The sequence below is a fragment of the Octopus sinensis genome, linkage group LG13 (assembly GCF_006345805.1).
Source record: "Octopus sinensis linkage group LG13, ASM634580v1, whole genome shotgun sequence".
Taxonomy (NCBI): domain Eukaryota; kingdom Metazoa; phylum Mollusca; class Cephalopoda; order Octopoda; family Octopodidae; genus Octopus; species Octopus sinensis.
Window position 1 is genome coordinate 69,390,057 of NC_043009.1, and position 21,122 is coordinate 69,411,178.

At 41.3% G+C, this 21,122-nt stretch overlaps 1 protein-coding gene across 1 annotated transcript in view; it reads left to right on the top strand.

The window, feature by feature from the left end:
• LOC115218626 (transmembrane protein 184C) overlaps positions 1-21,122 on the top strand; it is a 33,640-nt gene that overhangs the window by 3,299 nt on the left and 9,219 nt on the right. Inside the window, exons 2-5 of the mRNA XM_029788537.2 lie at positions 873-909; positions 5,477-5,679; positions 11,221-11,295; positions 19,689-19,782. Coding sequence (XP_029644397.1) covers positions 873-909; positions 5,477-5,679; positions 11,221-11,295; positions 19,689-19,782 — 409 coding nt within the window. The remainder of the gene's footprint in view (positions 1-872; positions 910-5,476; positions 5,680-11,220; positions 11,296-19,688; positions 19,783-21,122) is intronic.

Here is a 21,122-nt window from a genome sequence, read left to right on the forward strand (position 1 = left end):
TGCCACGTTGCGTTAAATTTTTACCCTCATGAAATTGTAATCCCCATATTTTACACATGGATTAATTTTTTTTTATTATAAAATTTTTGTTTTCTAGTTATGAAATTGTGACCATGTAAATTTTAAAATGTAATTTTTTCAGTTTATGGGGAAAATGGAAAAAATAAGAGTGAATATTTATTAATCATGTTTCAATTTTGTTCATTTTTCAGCGACCAGCCATGAGAATCAAACTCATCTCCCTTTGATTTCCTGTCAAGTGCTTTACCATTAACCTAAACTGCTTTACTGGCAATTTGTTCTGCAATTTAGAACTTATAAAGTCATCCCAAAACACTAGATATTTTTCAATGCATAAATATATCTTTCTATTTGTACTTACAATACATTTCAGTGCTTCAAAAACAACTTATGTTTATTTACATATGATGTAAAAAAAAAATCAATATTCATATAGTTACCCAGTATCACCGTGACTGACTAGGCTATCAGATGTTGCTACACACACTGGTCACAATGCACTTCGCATTGTTTTAGCCTTCAAATGACGCCACCCCATTGGCTAAGCAAGGAAGGCCAACAGAAGAAAGAGTGAGAGAAAGTTGTGGCGAAAGAGTACAGCAGGGATCACCACCACCCCCTGCCGGAGCCTCGTGGAGCTTTTAGGTGTTTTCGCTCAATAAACACGTACAACGCCTGGTCTGGGAATCGAAACCGCGATCCTCCAACCATGAGTCTGCTGCCCTAACCACTGGGCCATTGCACCTCCCTTGTTGTTGCTGTTGATGATGATAATGATATAGTACAATAAAGTGGTACTGTCATAATATAATATTCTGTATACTAAAGCTGAGTTTTTCTTCTCTCTTCAGAATTCTATGGATGGTTCCAATCTATGCTCTAAATGCCGTAAGTTCTACCTATTGATTTATTCTTATTTTACTTTGAATTTGTTTCATTTGATAATTTTTTTTTTTGCAATAGTTCCCCAAGGTATTGCTTAATGGTTTGGCACCTGAAGCCATGTAACAACATGGTTTTGGTGTCCATCCGACTGTGGCACTTTTGGCATGTGTCTTCATCTTATAGCCTTGCACCGATCACTGTACTTTGAGTGAAATTAGTTGAGAAAATCTGGGTAGAAGCCTATCGTGTGTGTGTATGTATGTACATCATCATCATCATCATCATCATTTAACGTCCGTTTTCCATGCTAGCATGGGTTGGACGGTTCAACCGGGGTCTAGGAAGTCATGGAGGCTGCACCAGGCCCAGTCTGATCTGGCAGTGATTCTACAGTTTGATGCCCTTCCTAACGCCAACCACTCCATGAGTTAGTGGGTGTTTTTTACGTGCCACTGGCACAGGGGCCAGAGCAGGCTGGCAAATGGCCATGATCAGTTGGTGCTTTTACGTGTCACTGACACGGACGCCAGTCAGGCGGCGCTGGCATCTGCCACGTTCGGACAGTACATACATATGTATATGCACATGCACACACACATACATTCACAGACGCACACACACACACACACAGTCATTTAACATGTCTTTCATAGAAGGTGTTTTATGAAAAATAACTTAAATTTTAACATCATCTTCAAAATCCATCGGCCCCAGCATTCCTGCCACTTTTGAATTCTGACCTGGAAGTCGTTTCCCATAAGTGAGTCGAAGACCTTCTGTTATTCATTCTTGATTTTGACAATGGTGTTAGAACAGTGTCACTTAAGCTGCATCTTTCATCTTGGGGGAAGAGATGGAAGTCTGCAGGTGCCAAAAAGTCTGGGGAATAGGTCGGCTCAGAAACCTGGACATTATCAAAGAAGCTTAGAGGCGGTTGGATGGAACTTACACTCACCTCCTTATGAGAGCTCAAAATCTCTTGTGGAAGCGTCATCCAACCAAAGTACAAATATATGGGAAACTACCACCTGTGTCATCTCTTGTGAAAGGTAGAAGAGTCCAGTTTGCTGGACATTGTTGTAGAGCTGAAAACGAGGTAATTTCTACTCTTCTCCTCTGGAAGCCATCTGCTCGTGATACCAGAGGGCGCACACTCTCCTACCCTGATGTAATCTCCAGGGATACAGGCATCCAGCAACAGGACCTCCGTAATGCTATGATGGACCATGAAGTCTGGTGTAACATATTAAATTCCATTGTCTCAACCATGGTCGAACAATGATGATGATGATGTTTTTTTTTTGAGAAACTCACAAGTGAGGAGAGCATAGTGACAGGTTGCATTATCATCTCCATTGTTTTTTGCCCAGTCTCCTCTCACATAATCTCACATAATGCAGGGTAATCATGCATTTCTTTCTTAACAAGCAATCTGCGCCCGCTCCTCTATCGTACTTCAGCCTCTTAACGCCTGGCCTAAAGCCACCATGCCTTTTTTCATTGAAGGGCTATTTTCTTTTGCAATAGTGCTGGTGTCACAAGAAAATAGTTCTTTCTGTCTATAAAATGGTTGGTATTTGGAATTTGAAAGGGAATCTAGCTTTAGAAATCATGCTAAAACAGAATTGGAGCTTGATGCAGTATTTAGGTTTGTTGGCCCCTCTCAAATTGTCCATGCATAGAAGACACATGATGATGATGATGACACAGAGAATGAGGATTATATATACACACACACACATATATACACACACATATATATATATACATATATATAGAGGTTATGAGAGGTAATGGTGTTAATAAGACCCAAAGGTGTCAGGTAATGCTGAGTAAGTGCTATGGACAGACCCTAGTTAAGCTCCAGGTTCTGTGATTATGTGAATAAGTTGATGGTATTATGCCTTCCCCGCAAAACAGTTGGCCTTTTGCTGAAATCAGGAGCCATTATCATTACTATCAAAGGCAGTGAGCTGGCAGAATCAGTAGAGCATCAGAAAACATATCTTGTGGTATTATAATAATAATGAAATTATTGTATACAGTGCTCAGGTGCACCACAACTTGTCAGAGTACATGCAGTAATGTAAAAATGTCTGGAAAGCGAACAATGTATGAGTCAGATACATGCTTGTGTGTGTATGGAGGGGAGAAAACCAGGTGTAGTGTTGACGAATCTCAGGAAGCATGGAAGTTTTGAAGGATGCAGTGCTCCGACAACTAACAACTGATGCCGGCAGTCTGTTCCATGCTTCAGCAACTCTTAGCGTGAAAAAATGTTTCCGAAAGTCATGGGAGCTGTGCTGTTTTCTGACTTTGTAAACATGTCTACGGGTGTTAGACAGGTGGAGTTTGAAAAGTTGCTCAGAGTTATTGTTTGTACGATGGTTGATAATTTTATGGGTGTTTGCCAAGTCAGCTGCTAGACGTCGGAGTTTCAATGTGTCCATGCCCAGAGAAGTAAGGCGTTCAGAATATGGCAAATGCCTGATGGAGGGTATTCTTTTGGTTGCACGTCGCTGAACGGCTTCCAGACGATTGATATCCTGGGCAAGATAGGGGTTCCAGACAGGTGATGCAAATTCCAGGTGAGGTCGTACCATAGCTATATAAAGCTGCAGAGATAGTCAGAGAGCGGCTCACAAAGGATTTGGTGAGTGATGCCAAGACACCCTCAGCCTTCTTGACAATTTTAGCGATGTGTTTTGTCCAATGCAAATCACTATTGACAATAACACCCAGGTCACGTTCACATGAAGACTTTTTGAGACTAGTGTTGTGGAGGGAGTAGGTGGATGCTGGGTTTCTCCTCCCAAAATGCATGGTGGTATTGATTCTGGTTCTTCATGTTTTGACATCAAATTTTGTCGTAGTAGCTTGGCCTGTCATCCTCTCGGGGTTGAAAAAGTCAAGTATCAGTGAAGTACTGAGGTTGATGGCAACAACTAACCCCTGTCTCCCAAAATTGTAGTTTTAGGAGTGGAAGCGGGGTTTGCAGATCAAATATTTGTAGTAAGGCAGATGTGGGAGAAGCTTTTTGGCAAAAGAGAGAGAGAGAGAGAGGTGTATTGGGCCTTTATGGACCGAGAGAGGGCATGTGAGTGCATGGATAGGGGTGCAATGTGGCAAGTGTTGCTGTTGTATGGAGGAGATGGTAGGTTGTTGAGAGCTGTCCAGAGTTTTTATAGAGAAAGTAGGATGTGTGTTAGGGTGGGTGGTGAAGTGAGTGCTTTGATGTGGAGGTGGGGTTAAGACAGGGTTGTATGATATCTCTGTGGCTGTTTAATTTATATATGGATGGTGTGGTGAGAGGTGAATGCTGGAACCTTTGGTAGGGGAGCCCAAATGGTGGGAGAAAATGGAGAGAAATGGCAGGCGAGCTGATTGTTGTCTGTTGTTGATACAACAGTGGTGGTGGATTTGGAAGAGCAACTGAGGAGACTGGTGGGAGAGTATGGAAGAGTATTTGAGAGGAGGAAACTGAAAGTGAATGTGGCTAAGAGTAAGTTGATGAGATGCTCAAGAGATGGAATGGCTGGTAGGATGGATGTGAGTATGAATGGTGAGGTGTTAGGGGAGGTGGGTGTTTTTAAGCATCTGGAATCACATGTGACAGTGGATGGGGATTTGGTTGAGGAAGTGGGGTACTGAGTGAGGGAGGGGAGTAAGACACTTGGAGTTGTGAAGGGTTTGCTGAGGGATAAAAGGTTGAGTGAGAAGGCGAAAAGAGGTGTGTATAAGGACATGATTGTACTGACAGTGTTATATGGGGGGGCTGAGGGAGGCGGAAAGGAAGTGACTAGATGTGTTTGAGATGAGATGTCTGAGGGCTATGGTTGGTGTGACATGGATGGACAGGATGAGGAGGTACAAAGGCGAGCAGGAATGAGAGAAAACTAACAACCACAATGGATAGACGAATGTTGAGGTGGTTTGGCCACATGGAGAGGATGGATGATGAGCGGATGGTAAGGAGGGTGATGGAGGCAGAAGTGGTTGGCAGCAGAACCAGAGGCAGACCTCGGTTTGTGTAGATGGATGGAGTGAGGAAAGCTTTGGTGGTCAGAGGTGTTGGAGTGAGAGAGGCAAAAGAGTTTATAAATGATAGAAAAGCTTGGAGAGTGTTTGTGGATGGATGAGTGAATTCTGATGTTGCTCAAAGGGGTGCGGGACGAGCATGATGTGGCAGGGGTAGACCAGCATATGCTGTCGGGTCCTGCTGTTGATATTGGGGGTTGTGTTCTATGCTTTGACCTGAGCATAGAACAGGGCTTGGCTCTTTGAGCTGGTAAATGAATGGAATGCCTGGTGTGTGTCTTGTGGCTAAAAAAAGTGGGAAAAGGCCTGGGTATATAAAAAAAAAGAATTATTATTATTATTGGAAAAAATCATTAGAACATTGGACAGAATACTTGGCTGTATTCTTCTGCTTATTTATCAAATACTGTCATGGTCAATTTTGTCCTCCACCCTTTTGTGTTGATAAAATAAATATCAGTCAAGCCCCCCCCCCCCGTACCAAAATTGAGACTCTTATTTTCTCTAATCCTCTTCATCATTTCTCTTTCAGTGGTTTGCGTTGCGCTTTCCACAAGCTGCAATCTATTTGGATACCCTGAGAGAATGTTACGAAGCCTATGTCATCTACAATTTCATGAGTTACTTACTCAGCTACTTGCATAACGAATATTCTCTGGAAGTTGTTCTCTCACTCAAAAGCCAAGTTAATCATTTTTTCCCATTTTGCCTACATCCTCCTTGGCCCATGGGACGGTAAGTATTAAATTAGCTCTTTTGTATCTTCAGGACAGGCATTCACTTATCCAAATGCATTATTTTGTAGTCAGATGTATGTCTGTGTGAATATGTTGTGTACAAAGCCTCACTTCACTTTAAAAGGCATCATACACAGGTATCGCTTGAAGTACCATCATTGTTATCCTATACTCAGAAACGAGGAAGTGGCCATCGTACATGCGTGTATATGTGTGTGTGTGTGTGTGTGTGTGTATATATCATCATCATCATCATCATTGTTTAACGTCCGTTTTCCGTGCTAGCACAGGTTGGATGGTTCGACCAGGGTCTGGGAAGCCAGGAGGCTGTACCAGGCTCCAGTCTGATCTGGCAGTGTTTCTACAGCTGGATGCCCTTCCTAACGCCAACCACTCCGCAAGTGTAGTGGGTGCTTTTTACATGCCACCTGCACAGGTGCCAGGCAAGGCTGGCAACGGCCACGGTCGGATTGGTGCATTTTATAAACATGGTGGTTAGTGTTGTATGAGGAAATCCCCAAACTGCAGGCTAGGATAAGGTATTAGAGAATATTCTGGGATTTGAAAGGGTGTATGTATGTAGCTAGGGAGGAAGAGAGTTTAGAGGCCTCATTTGTGAATGAATTCAGTTGAGCCTGGTAGCAGCACTTGAAATCAACAGTGTTACCAATGTAAACCCTAGCCTGGTTGCAATGTGGGGGCATTTATATATGACATTATAGTGTAAACAAAAACCATCCAACAGACATAGTTGGGAGACCTGAGAATGACAGCTTTTTCCACTAGTTTAGGATCAATCCCTATTCTAAGCTGATTCATATGATCTGTTACCCTGGAAGTAGGACTAGAGGTGTTATCATTACTAGTATGGGGCTGGGAGAAGGGGTCACCGCTGTCACATGTATTATTTGTCTGTTGGTTCTGTCTATATCACTCATTGAGGTTGTCTCCAACTCAAAAGTACAGTATGTCTTTCATTGGAATTTTTTGTGGCTATGGTCTTGGACCAACTGCTCAGTTTGCCAGCCCACATGCAGAATGTTTTTACAGGATGCCACTCATGAATGGCTGTTGGCTCATAATGAGCTCATCCGTCCATTGACAGGTTTTGCTTTTACTCCTACAGAGTGTACGCAACCCCCACCTGCAAGCAAAGTTGGGGTAGAAAGGGCTCCTTAGCCGTAGTGAAGGCAACCTATCTAGGGAGATAACCTTACAATAAATCACTCAGCCCGTAGCTTAGAAGTACTGGGTTGACGTCCAGCGGGAACAGCTTTGTTTCACGAAGGAGGAAAGATCTTCTTTAGTACTTGGTTGTACAATGCTTTCCAATGTGTGTAGTAGTGGCGCGCACACACATTATTAGCCATTTGAAAAGACTATGGAATTTACAATTAACTGCACCAGGGTTCCTCTTCCCCAGGGAACCAGACCTAATGGTATACCTGCGGATGTAGGTCCAGCCCCTGCTTTGCCGGGTCCTGTTGCACCTCCAAGGGCATCCATTGACGGTGATGCCCTCAATCTTAACAGACAGGTATCACCTGATGGAGAAGAGTCAGCCCCCAACCAAACAACACCAAACAAACACCTCATCAGCTGTAAAAATCATACGATACTCAGCACCCTCAATGCCCGCACCCTCGGCTCTCTTGGCCGTCTAGAAGAACTTGGTGCAAATGCAGAATCACATGGCATTGATATAATAGCGGTCCAAGAACACCGATTTTACCACCCTGACAACATCCTCAAATACCATCAAGTCGGTTCTTATCAACTTGTAACCTCCTCAGCATCAAAGAATACTGTTAATTCAACAGTTGGAGGTATCGGATTTCTACTTTCATCAAAGGCTAGTGATACTCTCTTGAGTATAGAGTCAATCTCACCTAGAATTATGGTGCTTGAGATAGATGGAAACCCAAAAACAACATTGGTATGTGTGTATAGCCCACATAATTCGTCTGTGGCAGACGAAATTGAAAATTTCTATACAACCCTTCGTTCAACCATTGAGCAAGTACCTCTCCATAATTTTCTGGTTATAGCTGGTGATCTGAATGCTAGACTAGGACCCGATGAGACCAAGTTTACTTTCAACTCTAAAACCAATCGGAACGGAGAAATGCTCAAAGACTTCTTGGAGGAATTTAATCTCTACACCTCCAACAATTCTTTTATGAAACCAAAAGGTCAACTTTGGACATTTGAGTCCCCACTTGGTGATAGGGCACAAATTGACTACCTCATCTTTCGAAAGAAATGGCGCAATAGTGTTAAGGACTCGAGATCCTACTCTTCCTTTAGTTCTGTCGGCTCTGACCACAGAATTGTATCAGCTACCGTTAAGCTTAGTCTTCGCTCATCCAAAAAAACTAAGCCTCACCCGATCAAAATGATCGACTGGGAGGAAGTCTTATCTAACCCCGATATGTCCAAACAATTTACTATTGAGGTCTATAACAAATTTCAATCTCTGTCTACTTCTGAAATAGATGCTGAGAACATTGAGGAAGTATACAGCAGCCTCATCAAATCAACAGAGGAAGTTGCCCTGGCTACTCTTCTCAAAAGGAAGAGTAGGGGCCAGAGCAAACCTTCTAATTCCCCAAATGTCATCGAAGCCAGAAACCATCTAAAGTCTATATCACTAGCTAACCACCGTTCTCCATCCCAGTCACTGAAGATCCAACTCATAGCTGCCAGGAAGAATCTTGATGAGGCTTACTTGAACGCCGAGGTCGAATTTATCAATGGCAAAATTAGTAAACTATCGAAAGAGCACATTAGTAAAAAACACCATCTCGCCTGGAAATCCATCAAAGACCTATCAGGCAAAAATTCTAGGTCATCAATTAGAATTAAAGGGGGATCAGCTAAGAAGCGTTTAGAAAATTGGTCAACCCATTTTAAAAACCTCCTTGGGAAGAATGCCAAAATCCCTGATAACCCCACTCTCCCAAGTGTGCCTATATCAGACACGCTGGACATCAACACCTCCCCTTTTACCATATTTGAACTAACAGCAGCCACCAAGCAACTAAAAGCCTCGAAAGCATTTGGTCCCAACAACATTCCGGCTGTGATTTGGAAGGATGATAGATTTCACACACTTTTGCTTAACCTCTGCAACCACACACTTTCCACCTTTGTCGCTCCAAAGATTTGGCACCAATCTCAAATCATTCCAATACCCAAAAAAGGCGATTTGTCCCTCGTCACCAACTACAGGGGCATATCTCTAATGTCAATTGCTGCAAAACTGTACAACAAACTGATCCTAAATCGTCTTGTCCTTTTTGTTGAACCTTTGCTCCGAAAGAACCAAAATGGATTCAGACATGGGCGCTCAACGCTGAGCCAGATACTATGCCTGCGCAGACTTATTGAAGAATCAAAAGCATTTAATCGCGATCTTGCAATGGTATTTGTAGACTTTTCTAAAGCGTTCGATTCTGTAGATAGGTGCAAGATGTTTGAAATCCTTAAGCTCTATGGGATACCAGACAAAATTATTTCTGCCATCAAGGTCCTCTACACAGATACGTCTTCAACCATCTTAACCCCTGATGGAGAAACATCATCTTTCTCGATCGAGGCCGGAATACTGCAGGGAGACACACTCGCCCCATTTCTTTTCATCATTGTTGTTGATTATGTGCTACGTATGTCAGTTGATACCATCTCTGGCAAGGGCTTTGAAATAAAACCAAGAAGAAGTTCCAGACACCCAGCTGAGTACTTGACAGACACTGACTTTGCTGACGACATCGCTCTTATCAGTGATTCTCTCTCCAATGCCCAGTCTCTTTTACAATCTCTTGAACAAGCCTCAAATTGTGTAGGTCTTTACCTCAATGAGGCCAAAACTGAATACATAAACAAGTGCCTGTCCAACAGTGATTGCATCATCCACACTCTCAACAGTGCGCCTTTAAATATGGTTTCTGATTATAAATATCTTGGGTCATACATATCATCATCTGGAAAAGACTTTCTAACTAGAAAGGGTATGGCCTGGTCAGCCTGTAATGACATGCATAAGATCTGGTCATCAAATCTAAGTAGAGACTTCAAACTTGAAATATTCAAAGCCACAGTCGAACCAATCCTACTATATGGCTCAGAAACCTGGACGTTATCAAAGAAGCTTGAGAGGCGGTTGGATGGAACCTACACTCGCCTCCTTATGAGAGCTCAAAATCTCTCGTGGAGGCGCCATCCAACTAAAATGCAAATATATGGGAAATTACCACCTGTGTCATCTCTTGTGAAAGGTAGGAGAGTCCAGTTTGTTGGACATTGTTGTAGAGCTGAAAAAGAAGTAATTTCTACTCTTCTCCTCTGGAAGCCATCTACTCGCAACACCAGAGGGCGCACACTCTCCTACCCTGATGTAATCTCCAGGGATACAGGCATCCAGTAACAGGACCTCCGTAATGCTATGATGGACCGTGAAGTCTGGCGCAACATGGTAAATTCCATTGTCTCGACCACGGTTGAACAATGATGATGATGATGGGGGAGCTGGTTTAGTTACTGATCACCTGACCATTGTAAAGAGTTCTTGTAAAATACTTCTGTCTTAGAATTTGGCAGTATTATTGATCAAAGTGCAAATGCTCATTCTGATTGTACCATCACAACTTGGTGCCTGAAGAGCACTTTTGATCAATAATTATTACAGCTTCTCTGAGCATAATTAAACCTGTTATGAAGAACAAATTTAATGAACTCCGCTTTTGATAATTTTTACTGAAAAGTTTTGTGAAAGGAACATCTGCTTTACGCTTTAGCAGGAAATCCTTACCTGGTTTTCGTTGTTTTAGGTTATTTTCATCAGAAAACTTTAAATATTGAATTGAACAATCCTGACTTGTAGAATACATGCAAAGAATTTCAGCTTAATTAATTAAGGCTTTGTGTCTTGTATTAACAGTTTTGAGTGAAACTGTATCAGCCGTGCCTCCCTTTCTTCAATATTAGCAACATTTGTGTGTTCAGTGGACTTCATCTTTGTGTTTTAGCTTAATGCAAACCTTCAGACAACTGCTGTAACTGTGTATTGGGATTTACCAACATTATGCTTGTGTGTGTGTGTGTGTGTGTGCGTGTGTACACATGCATGCTGCTTAGATATTGTTGGGGAATATATGATGCATTCTATGAGCAACAGTGCAGATAATTATAGGTTTCCAACCAATCAGTTACTGGTTCCATCATTTGGTTATGTTTCTTTTTACCTGGTCAACATTGCCTTTTTCTCTTTATGAAGTTAATAAGTATCAGTCTAAGTACGGTGACTTATAATATAGTTGACTTTAAGATAGTAAAACCCTAACCCTAACTGCAATCCAGTGACTGAGACTAATAAAAGAACTGAAGACTAATAATTAGTAAACGTGAGCTCAGGTGAAGCCGACTGTGGCTGCAGATCTCGATGGTAGCAGCAAATATTTGTAAAGGAAAAAAAACAAAGAATCTTATTTTGTGATAACTTAACAAATAAATAACTTCATTTCAAACTTTTTTTTTGTAGTAAATTCATCAGAAATTGCAAGCATGGAGTATTACAGTATACAATCATACGACCAACTACGACAGTGTTAGCTTTGTAAGTATGATCAGAATGTGATTTCTTGTTTTGCATGTATTATATATCACCAGAGTTTATTTATTGAAAGTTGACAATATTTCTTTCAATCATCCCATCACCATTGCTTTTTATTAAATATCCCCATCACTAAGAGTAAATATCCCCTAATGCTTCTAGACCCTGCACCAAACACATTCCATTGGAATTATCTCTCTGCATACATTTTCCTTACAGGTATAAGGGCTGTGGATGGTTAACAGAATTTGATGAATAGTGTACTATGTCATATGAAGTAATGAATTACCTGAGCAATGAATTACCTTAGCTGTTACAGCATCTGACAAGATGCATTGGGTTATTTTTTTCATTCCATCACCTTGTATTCTGAGATCAAATCTTGCTGAGGTCAAACTTAAATCACTGGTTTCCTAATACTTACCTCCTTCCATGCTGTTAGTTTCACAGTCTCTGTAAAGGGTCATAAGTGATATCCTTTCCTCCTCACTAAAAACATTATAAGACCATCATTTGATTACATTTGATTTGACCACAGAACACCTGCTCTGTATTCAAATCCCACCAGTTTTCCATCATCATCATCATCATTACCATTTAACATCAACATTTCCAGGCTTGCATGGGTCAGGTGAAATATGTTGAGGCAGATTCTCTACAGCTGGATGCTCTTTCTGTTGCCAACTCTTGCCTATTTTCAAGCTTGGTAACATATAACACACACACATATATATATATATATATATAAATGTATGTATATCCGACACCATGCACACATGAATATAGGTGCAAGGGAAGCTGTGTGGTTAAGAAGCTTGCTTTATAACCAACCATGTGATGTTGGCTTCAGTTCTAGTGGCACCTTGGGCAAGTGTTTTCTCTCTAGCCCTGGGCCAACCAATGCCTTGTGAGTATATTTAGTAAACAGAAACTGAAAGAATCCCATGTGTGTGTCTACATGTGCGTGTGTGTCCTCTTGTCTAGATATTACATGATGGTTGTGAGTGTCATTGTCCTACAAGTATGGATGTTTCAAGTGTTGGAGGAGGAGAGTAGAGCTGAATATAGGGAATGGAAGAAAAGGGTCGGTGGTGGAAGAGTAGGAGTTGTTCAGACAGGTAGATGTGATGAGTGGCAGTATAGGAAAGGAGGAGAGCAATAGTATAACACACCTGTAGGGTATGTTATGCTATAAATATGGGAATGATGTGCAGGGTGGGAGAATAGAGGATTGGGTGAGATGTACAGTGATAGAGACGGATGTCAGAAGTATGTAGGGGTGGCTATAATGAATGGGTGTGTGTGCAAAGGTGGGGTGGGAGAGGTCATTGACTGCAGATAAGAGAGGGTGTTAAGGGTAAAGTGATGACAGTCCCAAGATGTATCTCGGTGAAGAGACAGAGACAACTGAAGTCCAAGAAAGGTGGAAATAATGGTGGGAAAGGGGTAACATTGAGAATAGATACAATGAACTCTGCTCCCTCCAGGAAAATTGTTGAGAATGACAGCAGATATGAGAAGGTGTTAAAGATGAGGTATGGCACTCCTAAGATGTATTTCAGAGGAATGGAAGAGAAAACTGGAGGTACAGGAAGGAGTAACAAGGGGTGATATTGAAAACGAAGGATGGAGTTTAAAAGCAAAGGGTTCTAAGGAAAAGGGGAGGCAACTCGTAGCACAAAGAGGAAGAAATATGTGGAGATTCTGCTCTTATATAATACAGAATAGGGGTGGGTATTAAGAAGGTAAGAGATGGTGGGTGGGTGGGGAACCTGACAGTGATAGATTGAATGCAGGAGACATAAATAATGCCACTAGAGCCTCTCTTCCTAAGATGGTTAGGTCTTCTGAAGTGCAGCAAATTGCCAGCCATCTCAGTTCTTTCTCTCTCCTCCTCCTCCAAAAGGCTTAACATCTTGAGATCAGCTTTTGCTAGTTTCTCATATTCACATTTAACAACAAATACTTATTTATATTTCTGTTGGTTTTGATTTCACTTGCCCCAACAGGTCTTTGCAGATGATGATGATGATGATGATGATGTTGTCTTTCGCACACGTCATATGACCAAACTATCAAATTCTTTTCTTTTGCAGACTACATCTGATTCCTCAGTTTTTTTCTCAACACATTTTTCACTTTGTTCTCTATGTACATCATGTTGCACATCCAATGGAGTATACGAGTTCCATCCTTTTCTAGTCTTTGCATATTCCCTATATTCAGGGACCATCTCTTACTGCCATGTTGCATTGCCCTTCATACGCAATCATCATACAACCTGTCTTTCATTCTGAGAGTGGAGCTTTTTTATTACTAACAGAGGTAACGGTTCTCTGAACTTTCTTCAGCCAGTTCTTTTCCTAGCAATTCTTTTATCATGCTGTTGTTGACTGGGATAGCTAGTCCTGTTGGAAAGACCCTCTTTCTCCCTTGCATGCTCCTCATTTGGTAACTTTTCATAGTAGCACTTCTATAGATAAGTGCAGCTTTACCATTATCCACCACACATACATATCACTTGCAACATCTCATTTCTCTCTGATTCACCATCTTTTAATCTGATTCTCATGCATTTGAACATTGGCAGACTTTTTAGTTTTTACTTCTTCCTTTGTCATTTGAACCTGGCACTTAGCTTCTCTCCGAGCTGCCTGGGACAATTCTCTGCCACTTCCATTTTACCACTCTTTTCAAACAAATGCAACTAGTTTATCTGCCCACCTACTTAATCTAACATTGCATGTTGATATTCAGTGCTATAAAAGCAAAAAATACAGGTTTGAAAAGAATGGTAAAATGGAAGCGACAGAGGATTGTCCCAGGTAGCTACAAGAGAAGCTAAGTACCAGGTTTCAGTTTTATCTATTTTTATTTATTTATTTACTGGATCTGCAGCACCAGTAATGCTTAAATTTATGATGTCCATAATGCTTATACTTATAACATTGCTAACACCTATTCCTACCCCCGGCAGGGGCAACAATCTTAACATGCTTGAATGTTTGAAAGATGACAGGTCAAAAGTGAGAACAGCTGTAGAGTGCCTATCAAACGAACACGAATACCCCCTTCTTCTTCTTTTCACACACTTAATAAGATATTCCCTTCCCATGCCTCCTTCCAAATTCCTTTCCCTGTTTTTAGAGTTGGCCCATTGAAAGGTAGGTCTAGTTAGATTGTAGAGATGCTTGAATGGAGACGTGTTGATGTATGCTGCATACAAGAGGTAAGGTGCAGAGGAGCTTCAACCGGGGTCCTCACAGGCAAGGCACATAGGTATGAAATCTTCTGGGAAGGTAACAGTGATGGTGTAGGGGATGTAGGCATTCTCCTTGCAGAGAAATGGGTGGATAAGGTCATAGAGGTAGTCAGAGTAAGCGATAGAGTGTTTGAGCTCAGGCTAGTCCTGCAGAATAGTATAGCTACAATTATCTCTGCCTACACCCCACAAGCGGGCCTACCAAATGATCAGAAGGACCACTTCTGTGATACCCTTCTATAGGCTACCTCAAAGACAAGTGGCAATGACCTCATCTTTGTGGCTGGAGATTTTAATGGGCATGTCGGATGGCAATCTGGTATCCTCCATGGTGTTCACGGTGGCCATGGAATTGGTTCCCAAAATGAAGAAGGAACTAGGCTACTGGAGTTCTGTGATGCAAGCAACCTATTAATCTGCAACACTAACTTCAGGAAGCCTGACAGCCACCTGATAAACCTATCAATCAGGTGACTCTGCTGGCCAGATTGATTCCATCATCACCAGACAGCAGGATGCAAGATCGCTCTTAAATACAAAGACCCTCCCTGGTGAAGAATGTACCCCCCAGCATAAACTAGTCATTAGAGACTTTAGACTCGAAACCAAAAGGATGCCAAGAAGCAAACCAATTCAGAAAAGAAGGATTCCGAAGCTAAAGAACCTTTCACATGGTCAGAGATTTAGGGACATCCTCATTGACATAGAGGGCAACTGGGAATTCCTTCAGGGCAGCTTACTGAGCGCCACAGACCAAATCTAGTGCAAAGTCCCTTCCAGATCTAGAGTAACGTGGTGATGGAATAATGCGGTAGACAAGGCCATTAGATCAAAGAAACAAGCCTGGGAAACCTGGAAGAGTAGCCAGATAGCCAGAAGGGAGGCTGGGTGACAGGTATGCATAGCCAAGGGAGAAGCAGAAAAGAAGTTTGCCAATGTTCAGCGACGTGAAGACCAAAGAACTGAGGTATTTCGGATTGCAAGACAGCGTGTGAGAGAAAATTGTGATGTCACAGGTGTTAACATGGATGATGGTGCACTTGCTTTTAATGTTTCTGCAAAGAAAGAAGCTTGGAGAAGCCATTATGAAAGGCTGCTGAATGTGGAGAATGAATGGGAGGAGGAGAGCCTGCCAAATATTTACCCAGTCAAGGGACAAGCTACCCGAAACGATAGCATCCTGGTAGATAAAGCAATTAAGGGTATGAAGCCAGGAAAAGCCCCTGGCCCACCAGGAATCACTGCTGAGATGCTTAAAGCATCTGGTGGTGTGGGTTATGGTCTAGTCACTCGTATTGTAAACTTGGTAGTTCATGAAGGAGTCATACCCAATGACTGACATAGCAACACCAGAGTCAACTGCTACAAGGGTAAAGGTGATGCTCTAGATAGAAATAACTACAGGGGTATCAAATTGCTGGATCAGGTGATGAAGGTCACGGAGAGGGTCATAGCCCAACTAATTAGGGAGAGAGCCTAGATGAGATGCAGTTTGGTTTTGTGCCAGGTAAAAGCACCACTGATGCTATATTTCTGATGCTATATACAGCAACTGCAAGAGAAATACCTAGCCAAAGATAAACCCCTATACTTGGCTTTTGTTGACTTGGAGAAAGCCTTTGACAGGGTCCCCTGATCCCTTATCTGGGAGGCAATGCAGAAACTAGGGATAGATGAGTGGTTAATAAGAGCTCCTCTATGCTGATGATCTTGTTCTCATAGTGGAATCACTACCAGAACTAGAGAAGAAATTACAGGTGTGTTAGCAAGGTTTAGAATTGAAGGGCCTTAGAATCAATGTTGCAAAAGCCAAAGTCCTAGTAAGTGGGAAGGCTGACAAATCACAAACCCCTTCAGGTAGATGGCCCTGCTTGATCTGTAGAAAAGGTGTAGGTAGATACTCCATAGTGTAAGCTATGGGCGCATAAGAGGTGCAGCAACATCAAAGGAAGGTTAACCAGGATGATAGCTTTTGTGTGCAGTAGATGCACAGAGGCAATAAACGCTGCAGATGCTCAGAAACGAATTCCATCACATGCCAGGGGGAGAAACTAGAAGTAGTTGATAGCTTCTGCTACCTGGGAGACCAAGTCTGTGGTGGGGGTGGGTGCTTGGAGAGTGTTGCCACTAGAATAAGAATAGATTGGGCAAAGTTCAGAAAGTACCTACCTCTACTGGTGACAAAGGGCTTCTCGCTCAGCGTGAAAGGTAGACTGTATGATGCATGTGTGCAAACTGCCATGCTACACGGCATTGCAACATGGGCCATGACTGCCGAAGACTTGCGTAGGCTTGAAAGAAATGAAGCTACTGTGATCTGCTGGATGTGTAATGTTGTCAATCTGGCTTGCCCACCAGATTGACAGGTGATGAGGAGACTGGCTGGTTTCCTCCTGAAGTCTGTGTTGCAGATCATCAAGTTATTTTAATTACAGAACTTCAGCAGCCTTGTTCCCTCTTCATTTCTAGAATCAAAGCGGCAACCTCTGTGCACACCTTGGAATCCATTATTGTGCTGCCAAACATACTTCTTGAGGTCACCTCTTACAATAATAAGGTCCTTGTCATCCCTCATCAAGGCAATCTGCAAAAGGGCCTTGTAAAATTGGTCTGTCTGTTCATCTGCCAGCTTAGATGGTGGAGCATTGGCAGAGACTGATGACACTGTTGCTTTATCCAAGAATAATCTCAATTTACCTGTCCTATCCTGTATTCCAACTACCTTGATTACTTGTCTAACAATTTCTCTGCTGAAAACATGTTCACTCCACACTCTCCATCATTACCTTTGTCTGTTGCAAAGCATTTATACCTTTGTTCCTTGCCTGTGAGGAGTCCAGCTTAGGATGCCCTGCATCTTACCTGTTGCATACAGAACACACCTAAAAAATTCTGCTCTAGCATTCCAACAATCTTACTGCACCCTATGCTAGCATTGACTGCAGCTGTTTTAAGGGTATGGACCGGGTAGCAAGAGGTATCCATCTAGAAAGGGGAGTTGTGTGAATGTTTGCCTTAAGATAGGGAGCTCTTGCATGTGTCCAAGTAATTATACAAATATTAATGCTCAAGGAATTATCGTACCCTAAATCCTGAAGTTCTAAGCGGAAAGGGGTATATTGCCATTCATATCAAGGATGGTTAACAAAGGGGGTTGTTGTATTGCAAACATCATCATCATCATTGTTCGACCATGGTCGAGACAATGGAATTTACCATGCTACGCCAGACTTCACGGTCCATCATAGCATTACGGAGGTCCTGTTGCTGGATGCCTGTATCTCTGGAGATTACATCAGGGTAGGAGAGTGTGCGCCCTCTGGTATCGCGAGCAGATGGCTTCTAGAGGAGAAGAGTAGAAATTACCTCGTTTTCAGCTATACAAATGTCCAGCAAACTGGACTCTTCTACCTTTCACACACACACACACACACATATCAAATGCATGAACACATGTATTTAAATATATACTTGTGCATACCCTCAATAAGAAAAGGAAAGGTAGGGGGAACACACCCTGATTAGAGGTGGCAGTGGGGTAGGAGGAGTGTAAAGCCTGAAGAAAATACAGGGACTTCTGTTGCTCCCTCCAGTCAAGTTGTTGGTGTTGTTATTACTTTTCATCCTGTGTTTGTCTTTACTGGGTTTTTTTATTTATGTTTGCCCTTGTGGCCAATAAACCAGATATTATTATTATTATTATTAACATTGTTGAGACATTTCCCTTAACATGGCTCTATTTTTGCATTTAAAACATCATTACTTAATTAGATAATGAAATATGTATATATTATGAACTAGTATTGTCTGTTAACCAAAATACAAAAAATTTAATTATAAATAATTATAAGTAATGAGGGAGACAGCAAGAACACTGAGCAATTTTGTTACATATTGAACAGAAAAGCAATCAAAATAATGTCTGTTTCAAGAGTAAAACAGTTGACTTCTGTACTCCAGTTGGGGCTTCAGAATGCCATAATAAAATAACAAGAAAAGCCTCCACATGACCAACACTGGAAAAGTGCTGGACAAATTGAAAATAGACAAAAAAAAAACCTCCCAGTACTGGCTGAGAAATGCAGGGCTCAAAACTTGATTGTGACACAAGGCCAGAGCCTTCCTACGAGAAACCTTGCAAAATATACAATGAAGCAGAAACAGTATATAGAGGTGAGATTATCTCTGGCTGTCTAGTTTTAGTCAAGAATGAATACATCCATAGATATACACTTACATACATCAGTGTTATGCCATCACTATGAAGTACCAAGAGATAAGAAATGGTTATAAATATATACCAGAACAGTTTCGGAAAACAGTGAAGCGACCATACTTTGGTCTATACACACAGACAAGGAAATCAAAACTAACTGACCAGATATTGTTGTCAAAGGCACCAAGAACAGAAATGCCTCCTAGTTGACGTCCCAACAAATAAGATATATCTAAATAATTTGAAAATATCAATAGCGCAAATGTGGGTCCTGAAAACCAGAAACAATCCCTGTAATAATATGAAGTTTGGAAATGATCAAAAAAACATGCAAACAAATACAAAATCTTATGATTTTCTCTCCTGCTTAACATACAGAAAATAGCATTGTTAGGTAGCAGAAATATAATATGTAGGATACTGCCAATACAGTAGAAATAACAAAACACTGTCCGTACCCAGAGCTGCACTCAGCAGCGCAGTGAAAGCCTGCAATAAAACAAACAACTGAATAATAATACTAATAACAATAATAATATTAATAATCGTTTCTACAATCAGCACAAAGCCTGGAATTTTGGGTTAGGGACTAATTTATTACATTGACCCGAGTGGTCAACTGGTACTTTTTTTATTGACCCTAAAAGTATAAAAAGCCAAGCTGGCTTCAGCAGAATTTAAACTCAGAACGTCAAGACAGATAAATATCACCAAGCATTTTTGCCCGGTGAGCAAACGATTTTCTGCCAGCTTGCTTCGTTAATAGCAGCAATAATAACAGAGTAATAATGATAATACATAACCACAATGCAATGGAATTATAAGGGGTTTTGTATATGGAAACGCAATGGGAGGGAGAACAAGTAATATGTATTTACTTTTTTTGATTACTTTTCAATTTTTTTTTTTACTTTTCAGAATTACTGCACTTTGTGGGAAATATGATGAAGGAGAATTCAATGTTGATTCCGCTTGGCCATATTTGGTTTTCATTAACAATGCTTCTCAAGTTGTAAGTACATCAATGGAGATTCAGAATATGTTTTTAAATCTTCAATGGGGAGAACCTATCACTGCCAAAGACTTCAGCTTTTTTTTTTTATATATGATTTATGATTTCGTTTTTGGATTTGGTTTGCAAGATTCTTTATATGAGTTCGTGTGTTGAAGCATATTCTGTTGTGTCTGGAGAGAGTCATTTTCTTTTTGTGCCTTATTATGTAACACACTCACCAGTAAAATTTCCATTTATTTCTTATTTTCATTTTTCTAAAATTTTCGTTTTGTCTTGCAATCTTTTCAATAAGGACAATAAAAATAAGAAAAAAAAAAGTGGAAATTTTACAGGTGAGTGTGTTAAATAATAAGGCACAAAAAGAAAATGACTCTCCCCAGACACAACAGACTATGATTTAGTTTACAGTAGATATTGAATTGGTTTCAATAATAAGTGCACCCATTGTTGATTGAACAGAACTCATTAATGTATAAATGATCGAGTATTCCATTGACATATTTATGTTCGTTGAAGGTGTTTTTCCCATTGTCATTGGCATCAAGTGTAGGTGCGTAAGCAGAGATCAGTGTCATAAAGGTGGAAGCAGAGGTTGGTATTTGGAGAGTCAGAAGCCATTCGTTGATGGTAGAAGGTTTCAGATGGTGTTCCTTCAAATGCTTGGATTTTACAGCAAAAGCAACTCCGTGAATTATTCTCTCTCCTTTTTTCCCCTTTCCAGAACAAGATGTAATCCAAACCCATCTCTTCAGTCTTTCTTTCCCCAGATGGACGTCTTTCACTGAGGGCAGCAATGTTGATGTTAAATCTTGCCAATTCTTTGCAGACAAGAGCTGTTCTACATTCTGGTCCCTCTCTATGTCTTGAGGATTGAGGAGCATTTGCATGTTCCAACGGTTGATTTAATTTCTGTTGTTCAACTGCTTGAATGGGTGTCCTGCTGGATGTGGCTTACCATCCAGGATTCTGTGGTAACATCTGATGTTTAGACCACCTTTTCTGGGCCCTTCCTCATTCAGGGTGCGCAACAGTGTTCCCAAATAGGTCTGCCCAGTTGCAGATGTTGAACCGAGTCCCTGGGTTGTCACCAGGTCCCAGGAAGGTGACCATCTTGCATCTACCACCAACATGCGGGTTTGGACCAAGGGCTCCCACCATCCTTACCCCATCGCTGTTGGGCTTTTGTAGAGAAAAAAAAAAAAGAAGGAAGAGTTGTCTCAAAAGGAAGCCAGCCAATAGCATGAGTTTGTTTTAGGCGGAGATCTCCTTGCCAAGGGCTCCCCATGCACCATGGCCCCAAATTCTTCTGTTGCGGCACTACATAGAGTGACATGCAA